At 41.8% G+C, this 13,511-nt stretch overlaps 1 protein-coding gene across 1 annotated transcript; it reads left to right on the plus strand.

Moving 5' to 3' along the window:
* The first annotated feature begins 340 nt into the window (after window positions 1–340).
* Window positions 341–13,333, plus strand: CUNH2orf80 (chromosome unknown C2orf80 homolog). Its single transcript, XM_054586194.1, has 7 exons — window positions 341–381; window positions 2,420–2,501; window positions 4,228–4,310; window positions 5,643–5,730; window positions 6,143–6,214; window positions 12,873–12,960; window positions 13,251–13,333. Exons 1-7 carry the CDS (start codon window positions 341–343, stop codon window positions 13,331–13,333), a joined length of 537 nt encoding a protein of 178 aa, XP_054442169.1.
* Window positions 13,334–13,511: the final 178 nt, after the last annotated feature.

Here is a 13,511-nt window from a genome sequence, read left to right on the forward strand (position 1 = left end):
TACTTGTTAGTTTATTACAAGGATATGTACATGATGTGGGTTGAACAAACTTGGAAGAAAAAAGAAGCGTCAGATACACTCAAGGTACAGTGCACTGGCCTCCAGACAGCTTTCTGACCTGGAAGCTGCTGGATAAGAGGCCTGAGCTCTGCACATTCTCGAATCCCTTCCACAGCCTGGGACTCCATGACTGGTATTTGGAGTGATAGCATCCTTAACTCAAATTCTCTCCGATTTGCTGCTGCTGCTGCTTGTAGGCTCACAGAGGCTGTGTCTTCTCCACGGATACCAGGTGCAGTGTAAGCTGCAGGTACCTGCTCAGCTGAATACGTCTTTAATCATGGAAAGAAGGCTCCTGAAGAAGGAAATGAAGAAGCTCCTGTAAGTATGCGTGAGAATAGCTTGCATTTATATACTCAGCATTTGGTGGGTTTCATGTCATCGATGGTCGGATATTGGCAAGGGGGTCAAAATCTAAGGGAGATTTTATTTCTGCACTATTGGGAAAAAAAAAAGTGCCTGATGATCTGGCCTCTGACTCAGGCTGAGAGGCCGCACATGTGGTGCAAAGCCAGATGCTGGAGCTCTTGGAAGACGTTTCTGCCAGCAGCGTGCTCCCGCGTGCTCCTCAGAGGCATCCCTGATCCAGAGCCTGAGACCTGGGACTGCAGCCCAGCCAGCCTGTGCCGGGCAGCCTGCTCCTTTGAATGAGCTCTCCTGGGAAAAGATGTAGGGGAGATTTCTGAAAAATGTACCCAGTGGCCCAGCATTTGAATTGCAGCCTCTGCCTCTTCTATTGTCAGTCTGATCAACTCACTAATTCATCTCCTTGCCATCTGAACTCTTATTTTTAAACAAACAAAGAAAATACTAAAGTTTCCCACGGGCAAGTTTTTTCTCTTCTGTGCTAGATTTCCTTTGACTTAGTACTTTATTAAGAGGTTGGTGGAAATAACAGACCATATAAAAAGGAGGGAAAAAGGCTATGTCTTATTTCATATGTAGTTATAAGCACAACAATAACACCCTTTTCATCAAAAGCTTATCACAACCCTCATCAAATGTCCTCTCTCAGCCTAAGATAATTATCTTTTAACAAGTCCTTGAAAAACCCTGGAATAAACTATGTATGAATTCACACATGTTTACATGCATGTGTTTGGAGTCCAATGTAATAAAGAACAAACTATAACCAGGAATGCGAATTCCTCCACCTAGAACTGGAATTTCAAAAGTGATATAAATGTAATTTTATAGCCAACAATACATTTATGGCACTTTAAATAAAGTACCTTGGAATTACAAAGAAAACATTTAAGAATTTTTGTCAGTTCAAGCTTAATGAATCAGAAGAGCTTTAGAAGGCAGATACAAGGTCACTTGCCCAAAGCATGTGGTAAAGACCTTGGCAGGCAGAAGCGTAGCCTTATGGAAAGAGGAGAGATTTGTGGAGGCGGACCTTAGGGACCCCGGAGTGCTGTCTCCTGCATCCAGTTCTTCTTCCTGACTTTCCCAGAAGAGCACCCACTCTGTTCCCCTTCCTTATTCTATCCTCACCTTATTAAAAACCACTGTTCTGGAAAGATCTGATAAGGATACACTAAACTGCAATTACTAATATATTTTAATGCATAACTCCTCCTAAGGGTATTTGCATTCTAATGAAAAAAATGCTTTTAGGCAAAGAATGCATCTGTACAGAATACTGTATATATAAAATTTATCAGCCTTGGACATTCTGCCTGAGTTTAACAGGGGCAGCAAGAGATTCTTTATTTTAACAGTGGGCCTCCGCCCTTGCATTTGGTAAAACCCTTTCTGCATGTGGGGATTTAACACACGCCCTTGCTTTCCTATAAATTTTGTGCCCACAATAAGAGTTTAATTTTTAGATAAATGTGGTTTAAGTTAATTGTGATGAGCCATTTTAAGACTGAAGCATTGCAAGATTACCCTTTATTTATTTATTTTTTAAAGATTTTATTTATTAAAGGTTTTTAGATAGAGGGGAAAGGAGGGAGAAAGAGAGGGAGAGAAACATGGATGTGCCAGAGAAACATCGATGGGTTGTCTCTCGCGCGCCCCCAAGCCCACAACCGAGGCAGGAGCCCTGACGGATAACCCAACGTGAGACTCTTCCGGTTGTGGGTCAATGCCCTCAACCCACTGAGCCGCACCAGCCAGGGCCAGAATTGCATTTAAATCAAAATACTGTTATTCTGGTAATAAAGTAGCCAAATAGTTCTCTATTAAAAAACAAACAAACAAAAAACAAAAAAAGGAATGGGAAATCTCCCAGAGCCGCCAGTAACTGCTCCTGTAGCTGGTAGAGGAGGGAGGGACGGGGCAGGTGCCCACTTCTGCAGACTGGGCCCCCGCGTCATTCCCAATGGTTCAATCCTGCTCTCTTGCTTTTAAGGGGAGATTATATTGGCATCAGACTTCGGGAAAATGAATTTGACCCCAAAGGAAGAAGGCAACTCACCTTTCTAGATGATATGGTAAAGAAAGGCATGCGGGTGCGAGTCACATCTGTGTTATATGTGTGTGAAGGGGACGTCACAAGGATCCAATGTAGATAATAAACGAGGCTCACCCTGGTCGTCCTCTCTCACCTTCTCATCCTAGCATTCTCCATTTGGTCTTTTCAACCCCTTAAACTGAAAGCAAAAAGAATGGGAAAATACAAGCCATGACACTTTTGCTATTTGCAACTAGAAAAGCCTAAAAAGCAAAATGGGTACAAAAGCAAATACTACACATGATGTTAAAATTTTTTTTGGACAAAATTAATTATTATGTGGTTCTCAAATATAACACTGGTTTGGTTTTGTTTTTTACCACTTGCATTACTGGAGCAAACTAAAGAATTGAATAATCCTAAAATTCTTTCTGTTATTCATGTTGCCACTCAGGCTCCTGTTATGTAATGAAAGTTCATTTCACATAAATTGAGGAAGAAACTGTTGTAAAGACCTAATTCAAAAGAAATTAGTAATCCCTCAGCTTTTTTATGCTACGCATTTACCGTTGTGGCATTAGTAACGAAGAAAGGCTCTCTCGCCCCTTTTCCCCATCTCCCTGCCTGATTTCCCTGGACCTGAATAAGCAGTTTAAAGTGCTTCCCTGTGCATGTGTTAGATGGAGAAATTAAATCGATTAGATAATAGCTTCTCAAACTTTAATGAGGTCTTATTACAAGCCCGTTGTGATTCAGGAGATCTGGGGGCGGGGCTGGAAATTTTCATTTTTAATGAGTGAAGCCAGCACTACCTGTCCATGCACCAGTCTTCAGATTAAGTTTCAACAACTGATAGTGGCTCATTGTTTTCTTTTCTCTTTTTTCTTCTTTGTTTTAAATTCACTTTTCTGTGAATTCACTGAATTTTTTTGGTTCAGTACGCGGAAGATATAGAAATAATTACATTTTTTAGAGAATGTTGGAGTGAGACAGAACCTTAAAACCCATCTAAAAATGCAAAAGCCAAACTGACCTTCCCTTTTCTGGGGCTGAGGAAAACAATGGACGTTGGAATTGGTCCTCAGCTTTCTATAGGAGACTCTTAGCAGGTCACTTGGTCAGGTCTACCTCAGTCCATTGCTCATGCTGGACTTTCCGCCTGGGAGGTCCTTCTCCACCTCCAGAAATTCTCCTCACCCTTCAAGTCCCAGTTCTGCCAAATCTACTCCCTGAAGCCTCCCAAGATTCCCCGGTGGACACACCACTTCCCCTGTGCCCTGGGAGCACGTTTCTGTCAGTTTACTCAAAAAATTAGAAATTGTTCTCCCGGTCCTTCTTCCTTAACTTTCACTGTTTTCTATTTTAAAATTTTAAAAAATGAGGCCCAGAGAACATCCATTGCTCACCTAAGGATGTACCACAAGTTGCTGGCCATATTTAAATTTGAGCCCAAATTCCCTGATTCCCAGTTTAGTATTCTTTTCCAAGAATCTGTTCCTTCTTTATTGGTTCATGCAAACCAAAAGCAAACAAACAGGGGGCGGGGAGGGGGTGGTAGAAACTGCTCTAGTGGAAAGAAAATACAATGCCTGAAGATCTCTAGTGATTTCTGTCTGAGCGTCACATTGCTGGACAAAGATGATGCTCCTCACCATTGTGGACAAAATAGCAGAACAGACTTAGTGGTGCCATTGTCATTGGGTCCAGGGAGTACTTTGGCTAAGACTTAAGCCACTTCCTTTGCTCTCTGTGCTTCCTGCTTCCAGGCCCACTATGACTTGGCCATTAGCGTTGCTTTGCAATGGCTGGACCATTCAGAAGACTTAACTTGGCTGGAGTGGGAGAAAGTGTAAGTTGCAATACTTTTGCTTTTCTAATGTGTGACTATGAGTAACGAAAATGGAAGTTCTATCTCCTGCCTTCCTCCTTGAGCACTCTGGCTTGGAAACACAGTAGGGGGAATATCCTTCTCCAACCGGAGAGCTGAAGAAGCCCTGCAGTGTCACCTTCGAGAAGACACATGGCCCTTGTATTTGTTACATCTCCGCTAATTGGTTTCTTTCAGATGAAAATCTTTCTTGCCTAGACTGCTCTCCCTTAGAAATGGGACTGTGCTTTACTGCACCCGGCCATGGTTTGTAAGATGGTCACCTCTGTGGGTAAAGGCTGCAAGCGTTTCATAAGTGCTCAAACACAACTTCTTAAGCACTTAAACAGATATGTACCTGAGTTGAGCTGTCTGAATCATAGAGTAATTCCCTTTCCAGGATTATTGAGTGTGCCAGGAAGATACACTCAATTGGTAAGAACACAAAGATAATGAGACCAGAACTACATGGTTTATTTTAGAGGCCAATTTTTAGCTTTTGTTTTTTTCTGTTCTTTCTGTTTTATGGCCTTGGAACACACACCTGGTCCTGGATGGCTGTATCAGTTCTGAGTGTAATTGTAATAAGCAGAAAATCCGGTCTGAGCAGACTTAAGACTTGAGGGGAAAAAGAAAGAGGGGGGGAGGAGATTTATTGCTTCTGTGTTTGAAAATCCAGGAGTAGGTCTGCCTGAGGCAGGGCTTAAATCAAAGCTCAAACCATGTCATCAAGATCTGCCTCTTGCTTTCTTCCTCTGGGTAGGCACTATTCTTAGTTTCAGTCAACGTTATTGCAAAATTCAGTCCAGAGGGGAAGGGATTTTTTGCTTAATCACAGAATAGTGTCTCAATAGCTCTATTTACCCTGACTTGTCTAGGGGTGGCATAAGGGGTAGAATAGCCTGACAACCTTAGTCCACAGTGTGTTTGCCAATCTTTGCAATCCAGGGGTATTGCAGCTCCCTTGAAGCACATGGGCTCACAGGGGAATAAGGCAGTTCTCCCCAAGCAAATTGCACAAGAAGGGAAAGGATCTGCTTGTCAATTCCATAATTGTCCATCATAGTGACCAGTCAGCCAATGTGTGATAGCTCAGAAAACATGGCTAGATGACGGCAAATTTATCACCACTGTTGGAAGTTTCAAAACTCGAAGTGTCTTCTTTACTGATGGCGGATTAATCATAATCAATTTTGTAAACAAGTGCACGGCCCATGGCCACCGGAGATTACTTACAGATTAGTATCACAACCTTAGGTGTCAGACACAATATGAATAAACACCTCATTCTTATTTACTCGTGTTTCCCCTTAGGAAAAGGCCATTTTGTGGCAGACCCGTATATCCAAACCATAGAGAAAGAGAAGCAATGATTTTATCATCTTATGCTGGAATCCTAATGGTAAGGAAAAGAACATTATTTGCATATATGGATATGTTATATTTTCTGTGCACATTTTGGTATTAATGCATATTTATTTTCTTTTTAAACCAATGTTTATAAATGATCAAGATTAACTAATATTAAATGTTTCATTTTTCTAAGATATAATAAGAAGACATTGACTTCTATATTATATTGTGAAAACATTTATTTAAGGAGCAAAAAATAAAGAAAAAAAAACATCCCAGAATGAAGTGCATAAATAATTGGGTGCTGGGTATTTTGATTTATCAGTATATTCAGAGGGTATTTGTTTAGTGCCCATGCCTCACAGGCACAGTGCTAGACAAACTGGATCTGCAACAGCTTTGTTTTGTACTAAAGGGGAAGCCATGATATGGTAATGCATTTTGTTGTTGTTGTTTAACAGAACAGCATCCCAGTTGAGGAAGTCTTTAAAATTTATGGGGTGGATTCTTCTGCCAGTTCTGGTGCTGCCAAGGTAGGGGAGACCTGAGACTACCCATATATGGGAATTTTAAAGAGAATTTCTTTATTTCATACATATAAAATGTTGTATGTGTAGACATGAAATAACAATTTTATATCAAAATGGACAAAATCAGATGTAACCATATCTTACTTGGGTAATAAATGTAAAACACTTTCCTTACGTGGGAGGACTGTATTCATAACAACAAACGTATTTGGTGTAAGGCTGAGTAGAAGCAGAACATAAAGCACCAGACTTAGAGTCTCGATTCTGCCTAAGTTTCTGATTAACAGAATTTCTTACACTTTTTGTAGTGTAGACCTGGTAAGTCCAAGTGCCCTTCTTGTGCAATGGACCAGAACATTTAGAACTAGGACAAGATCTACAAAGTTCATTCTCATGATAGATCAGTTTAGTGCTGCCATGTTTCTTCTTCCCATCAGACCCCTTTGAAATCGCTGCAGACCAAGCAGCAAGGATGTGGGAGTTCAGGCATCCGGTCTGAGATCTGACTCTGCTGCTCTGGAGCCCTGGGGCCCTTTCCCTCTTTGGGCCTCCATGCACTGATCGTCGAGCATTTTAAATCTTTACAACCCGTTCAGCTTTTGCTATTCATAAAAGTATGAACATTTAGTAAACACTTAAATATAGGCTGTTATTTAGAAGTGAACTCCTGATCCGTTTGCCTTTCGATAACCCCTAGAAGAGGGAGAGGGAGGGAGAATGAAGTGGGCAGGGCTGTGCAGCAGGGGGCAGTCAGGGAAGGCAGCCGGGAGAACCCGCCCCTCACACCTGGGCCTTCTGGTGCTGTCGACGCCCCCACTGGGTTTGGAAGGGATGCTAGGGAGGGGACAGGGACAGGGGCAGGGCTATGGCTACAGGAACACCTGCCACCCTTGTTCTTTTACCTGCAGACCGTACTGCAAAGAGCAGGTTTGTACACATTCAGGAGCCCACTGGGTCCAACTTAAGAGTTAAGTACTTACTAAGTGCTGTAACTTTGAAACCAACTGTCCTATTACCTGAATCCATATGTGCCTGGCTGTGGTCCTGACACGCCTGTCCCCTCGGTCCCTCTAGTTTCGACTCTGTTTATTCATTCGTTCATTCATTCGGTATAGTTGTAGGTGCAGGGAATTTAATAGTGAGCAACTCAGATATGGGGGCTAAAAAGTATTAATACTTTTCCTCCCACATTCTAGGTTCTTCTGGCTGAGCTGATAATCAAATGAACAGAGAGAGATTAATAGGAGAAAGTCAAAGCTGAATACATGTGCACAGGGAATTCACATAGACATGATCATCCCATGAAAATTCCAAAGACATGCAACATTGGGTATACAAGACACTTCTGGGCAAAGGAGAAGGAGGGAGGGATTAGATTTCAGAAGTGAGAATGGGCGATATAAAGGTAGTTGAGGAAGAACAGAACACACATGTCAGGAAAACGCTTGCTAGACGACTCAGAACCAATGGGACACAGGGTGTCTAGCTAACAGGCGTCTGCTTGAAGCCCTCTTGTTGACCATACTTAATTCAAATTAGGCTAAGCCTGCATCCTAAATTCTTCCTGAAGCAGGTTTCTCTGTCTGAAGCCTCTTGGGCAGGGAAAGGGGGAGGGTCAAGCGTTCTTTCTGAATCTTTTGTTTCTTAATACGCAATCAATATCTAATGAGAGGCTGTGGGAATCTATAATGTTTAAAGGTGGGCCAGCCCATCTGTACCATCCATCCAGTCATTCACTTACTCATTACAGAGCCTTTATTCAGCACCTTCTCCATCCAGTTATACCCAGTCTCCGTCCTCACAGTCGGTGACCGACAACAAAAAGCCCAGATGTGCAGAGAGACTGTACAATGAGCAGCTCTAAAGGGAAATAGAAAGGATCCTCACAGAGGGTATTTCCTTCAAAGGGCTGCATTTGTTCATCGATACAGGTGATGAGTGTCAGCTCACGTATTGATTTGTATGTGAAGGACAGTTTGTATAATGGCCAAGCACGAGGATTCCAAAGCCAGGCTGCCCAGGATTAAATGCTAGTTCGCCCAGCTACAAGCAGAAAAACCCTGGGCAAGTCTTCTCAGCCCTGACAGCCTTGATTTCATTTGTAAAAAGAGAGACAAGAAGATCAGGTTGTTGTGGGAAATTAAGTGAATTTCCAGAAAAACCCTTAGCGCTCGGCACCTGGTAACGTCAAAATACTATCTGTAGTTAAGGTTCTGGTATTTGAGGGTTAGGTATCTGGTTTCCTCGAAGCTCCACTAAATCAGGGTTTCTCAGAATTTTAAACCCAGTAATTCTTTGCCATGCGTGTGAACGGGGTGGAGTCAGGAGCTGGCCTGTGCCTTGTGGGACATTCAGCAGCATCTCTGGATAATTCTCTACCTATTAGATATCAGCATTTCCCCCTTCCCCGTTCGTGACAACCAAAACTGTCTCCTGGCTCTGCTAAATGTCCCCTAAGGGGCAAAATCACAGCTGATCGAGAATCGCTGCTCTATAAATTAAAAAATCAAATAGCTCATTAAGCATTCGTGTGTATTATGAACGTAATATAAACTTTGTCTATTTTAAACAATGAAATATCACAAAAGGTATGATAAGATTTGTGCTACAAACGTAAGATTCTGAGGATCATCTGTCCCCTGGGAGCCTCCCGAGTCGTCCCCCCGCCCCCACTCAGGCCGTTCTCCTGTATGCACATCAGCGCCATGAGGGACACCCTGCACATCTTAAATTAGGAATGAGCAGAGCCTCGCAATGGAAATATAGCATTTCGAATGTTGTAAATTGTAGGAACTATTTTAATACAGTCCTTGGGGCTGAACAATTTCAAAAAATTGAACGAGGAGATGGGTCGCTAAAAAAAATAGTTGTTGCCAAAAGTTCTCTAATTGCTGCATATATCAGAATGACCCTTGATTCCTTCAGATAAGATGTCTCCTAAGCAACAGCTAAAATTCTTTCCAAGCAAGAGCTGAAAGCCCTTTGAATGTTAATTAGATTATGTAGAATTTTCAGCCACTAGAATTGCCCACTAGGTGCCGTCTGGGTGCTGTGCACGGGTTTGCTGTCCCTCTTCAGGACGATTTGCTGCCACCTGGTGGCAGAGAGGCATCACGCGCCCAGCACTGGTCGCCCATTTTATTAGTTTCAGGTTTTACCCCCGACAGAGAGCTGTTTTTGCTGATGGGCATTTTTCCGCTGAGGACCTTGGACCCACAGAAAAAGTCAACTAAGGGCCTCACATAAGTGAGGGTTATACAGATAGTTTCACATAAATATAAACTGTCCTACTCAATTTTAAACTGAAGAGGAAAGAGCACAGATCTCCCTCCAACAAATAAAACAAACAATACAAATATTTTTTCAGCTCCATTTGCTGGAGAAAGAGGAAAAAAGGAAAGGGAGGCCTTTACACATCCTCGTCTTCTTTTCCTCTTCCTCCCCCTTCTAGCTGGAAGAAATTTTTGCTGAATGTGCTTTGGACGTAATTGGGCAGTCAGTAAGTATTTGAATCGAGAAAAAACAATCATAACAATACTTTCATTTTAACACAATGAAGATATTGGAAAGTAGCATTAAAGTAAAAAAGAGGATATGATTAGGCTTAGGGTTTAAATTTCATCTTTTAAAATAATTTTTGTTATTATTGTTCTATTACAGTCGCCCCAGTCTTCCCCTCTTGCCCTCCCCTGCCCTCCCCGCCCCACGCAGCTACATCAGCTGCGTCCACGAGGCATCCCGCGTCACCAGTACTCACAGAATATTTGAGCGGGGAGTGACCTCTACAATCGCCGGGTTCTATCTTTCCCAGTAAATAGGGCAATCCCAGCATTGAGAACATCAGTCTCGTATCTTCTAAGGGCAGAAGTGCATCAGGAATGATGTATGACTTGACTTCTCAAGGGGAATCACTTCATAAGTTGTATAACTGGCTAACCACTTTAAAAAAAGAATGACATATGAATCAATTCTCTCTTTCTCTTTTTTTGTACCTGGCATATATTATCCTGAAGAGCTATTTTTATAGCCATAATTGCCCCATACTCCTATAAAGCCTCCTCTCAATTACTCTCTCTGTTTTAGGGTCATCTTTCTGAATAGATCACGTGCTTCCTGAGGTCAGAGGCCATAGTTTATGCTTAGATTTAATTCCTTACAATGCTGGCTATGAAGTCAACTCTCAATAAACATTTTTGCCTTTTACATAAAAGACTGAGGGTCAAAAATAGAAGTGCCCAGGCTGCGGTGGCTCTAAACCCCTTTGTCAATAAAGAGAACACATCCTCTTTTATTGTTTTCTATACTATATTGTACAACCAAAACCCAAATTAATAGTGAAAAACAGATGTTTACTTCTGTGATAAAAGGGGTCTGGAGGGGCAAACCAGGGCTGATCCCATAGCTCCACAAAGTTGTCAGGGACGCAGGCTTCTGCTGGGTCTCTGTCAGTCATTCCTGTTGAAAATGACAAAATAATATATAAATGCAGTCCCTTTCTTTAAAAAAAAAAAAAGACCCCCCCCCAACAAAAAAATTCCTCACCTATATATAAACCACACAATTATCTTAGAGCTCACGTTCCTGTGGAAATCTCAACCTACTTTGAAGGATACCAGGTATGTGGGAACCCGATCATGAGGAGTGTGATCTTGAAGAGTTTTGAATGATAAAGCTAGAGCAGGAAATGTTCTACTGACCTGAAAATCTAAAAATAAATATTTGTTTTGTGGTCCTTGTCTTCTGGTGTTTGCCTCAGTTATACATCATGTCAGGTGTCCTATTGATGAAATGACATATTTGTTGAAATGAGTACATAAAAAGAATTGTACATTCAACTTCTACTCCTTAGAAATAAGAGTTCTGTAAATATAAAAACAGGAATCTCTGTCAGTGAAAAAGCAGAAAATTGATGATCTTGCAGCGGCATGTTAATTATTTCAGGCCTCTTGGCTCTGATTATTTGTTTGTTAGCAATTAATCAACATTTTTCTAATAGATGAGACAGGATCCCATAAAGGCATTGGTGGCCAAGTTGTTGCCATCAGTAATTCTATACAAGAGAGAACTGAGTCAGGGAGAGAAACGATGATGATGATAAATATAAATAATAATTATTATTATAAAATTTAAAGCTACTATATTGTACTATGTGCCAAACACTATTCTAAATACTTTACATATGTTAACTCTTTAATCTCTACCACAGAAATGCTATGAGGTAGGTACCAGTGTTATTATTATAACATGAAGAAACAGGCCCAGAGAAGTTAAATGATGTGCCCAAAGTCACACATCTTGTAGGTGGTGCAGCCTGCATTTGGATACAGCCAGTTTGAAATAAAAGTCCATGCTGTTAACTACTTTTGCCTTGATTAGCATCATAGTTCAACTAGTTAATAACATTTGCATGCCTACTATGTGCTAGGAACTCTCTAAAACACTAGAGATGAAAGGTTAAATTAGTTTAAGCAGCCTCCTTCCTTCCACACTCCAATTCATTCTCCACACAGCAGCCAGAACGATCTTATTAAAATCTGGAATCGGACCTTGTAACACTGCTGCTTCAAAACATTTCAATGGCTTCCATTGCACCCCGGAATCAATTTCAGTGAACAGTTCGGTACCATGACCCGCAAGGACCCACGTGATCTGGGTCCTGCCTCCTCTTCAGCCTCACCTACACGTTCCCCCGTTCTCACTGTGCTCTAGCCACACACTGGTTTCCTTTCTGTGTCAGAAAAGCAAAAGCTTATTTCAGGAGGCCTTCTCGTTCCCTTGGCCTGGAACACGTCGCTCCAGCTCTCCCATGGCTGACTGCCACTCATCCTGTAAGTCTCGGCTGGGACATGGCTTCTTCCTTCTGGATGCTTTCTCTGTCCATCCTGTCCAACGAGGTGCCTGTCCAGTCACTTCCTAGTACTTCATTTTGTTTAGTTTATTTATTAAACCTACCATGATGTATAATTACCCTGGTTGTCTAATAGTTTATTGTTTGTCTCTCCTCATTCAGCTCTAGAAAAGCAGGAAGCATGTCTGTCTTAGTAACAACTCCTAAACAGAGCCTGGCCCATAATAGGTGCTCACTGAAAACTTGTTGAACGAATGAACAAAATGAATGAATGAAGAGGCGAACAGTTGTACCCTTGAAGAAGTTTCCAGTGTAGTGCAACAGCCAGTGGATTATAACTATAACACATTGGGTTTGTTCTGTGTGACAACATGGTTTGGATTCACAGATGAGTCAATAAGTCTGCCTTGTGGTGGGGTGGGGGCAGGAGGCCATTATGGGAGAGTGAAGGTGTGGAGACCCAAGCAACTTTCTCAGGAAAGGTGATATGTGAGCTACATTTTAAAAGAGAAGTGGGAGCCTTTAAGAAAAGTAAGCATCTCTAGGCAGAAAAGAAGAATGTAGCCAGTCTAGGTAAACAGAACTATTTGAAGAGCATCAGTGTGTGGAAAGGTATTCTAGGCAAAAGGAACCAAGCCCAGGAATAGAAAACAGTGTATGAACATGCGTAACCCTGAAACATGAGCCTCACCAGCGGACTGCTACTAAAGTCTAAAGACCATGGGTTGGGTGAACGGGCCAAGTGCCGTAGCAGCAGGTGTAACCATCACGAAGTGTGTGCAGCTTTTCAAAACAGGATTGTTTTCCTTTCAGGTGCCCCGAGCTCCACCTTTCCGCCTCTCCTTGCACCCTTTTGCCGTGTTAACAGCACCCAAAGCCGCAGAATATGCCCGCAAGCACAGTAAGCCTGTTTACTTGCACCTGCTCAGAGACATTTAAAACAGGAGGGGAGCTCACAAAGTAAGGCCAAAGTTGTTATGGTAATAACGTCTTTCTGGTTGAATTAAAAAGAATCAGGAGCATTTATGGCTTGATTTCCCTTATTATCAAAATCAGGGAAGCCTTATTTCTTACACCCTTTGATAATGGGAGCAAAGCATTCATGAGGGGGAAGATCTAAAACTGTGAGGGGACTCATTTTTTCTAAAAAGGTTTTTTTTGTACTGATATGTTTCCTACCTGTGTCTCTAGGTGTCAAGTTAAGAAGGGGAGCAATGAATAAAAATGCCACCAGCAGCTCTACAAGGGAAGCAAATGCCACAGAGCAGAAATGATCAAAAAATTTCTTTGGACACATAGCCAAAGAACAAAGTAGGTCTAAAAACACAGATTGGACCAAAATTATACCAGATGTTTGGGGAGTACTTTACTTATATTGTTTTAAAAGTCTAGTCTTTAGAATTAGATGCTCTGGGTTTGAATCTAAAGCTTACTACTTATCATCTGTGTGAC

This window comes from Pteronotus mesoamericanus, unplaced genomic scaffold (genome assembly GCF_021234165.1).
Source record: "Pteronotus mesoamericanus isolate MK-2021 breed Mesoamerican mustached bat unplaced genomic scaffold, CSHL_Meso_final contig_90, whole genome shotgun sequence".
Lineage (NCBI taxonomy): Eukaryota > Metazoa > Chordata > Mammalia > Chiroptera > Mormoopidae > Pteronotus > Pteronotus mesoamericanus.

Bases quoted from the DNA above. Each gene is read 5' to 3' on its own strand.
- CUNH2orf80 (XM_054586194.1), top strand. From the start codon at position 341: ATGGAAAGAAGGCTCCTGAAGAAGGAAATGAAGAAGCTCCT. The intron at 6,215-12,872 runs GTAGGGGAGACC...TTTTCCTTTCAG, and splicing joins CCAGTTCTGGTGCTGCCAAG to GTGCCCCGAGCTCCACCTTT. The intron at 12,961-13,250 runs GTAAGCCTGTTT...CTGTGTCTCTAG, and splicing joins AGAATATGCCCGCAAGCACA to GTGTCAAGTTAAGAAGGGGA.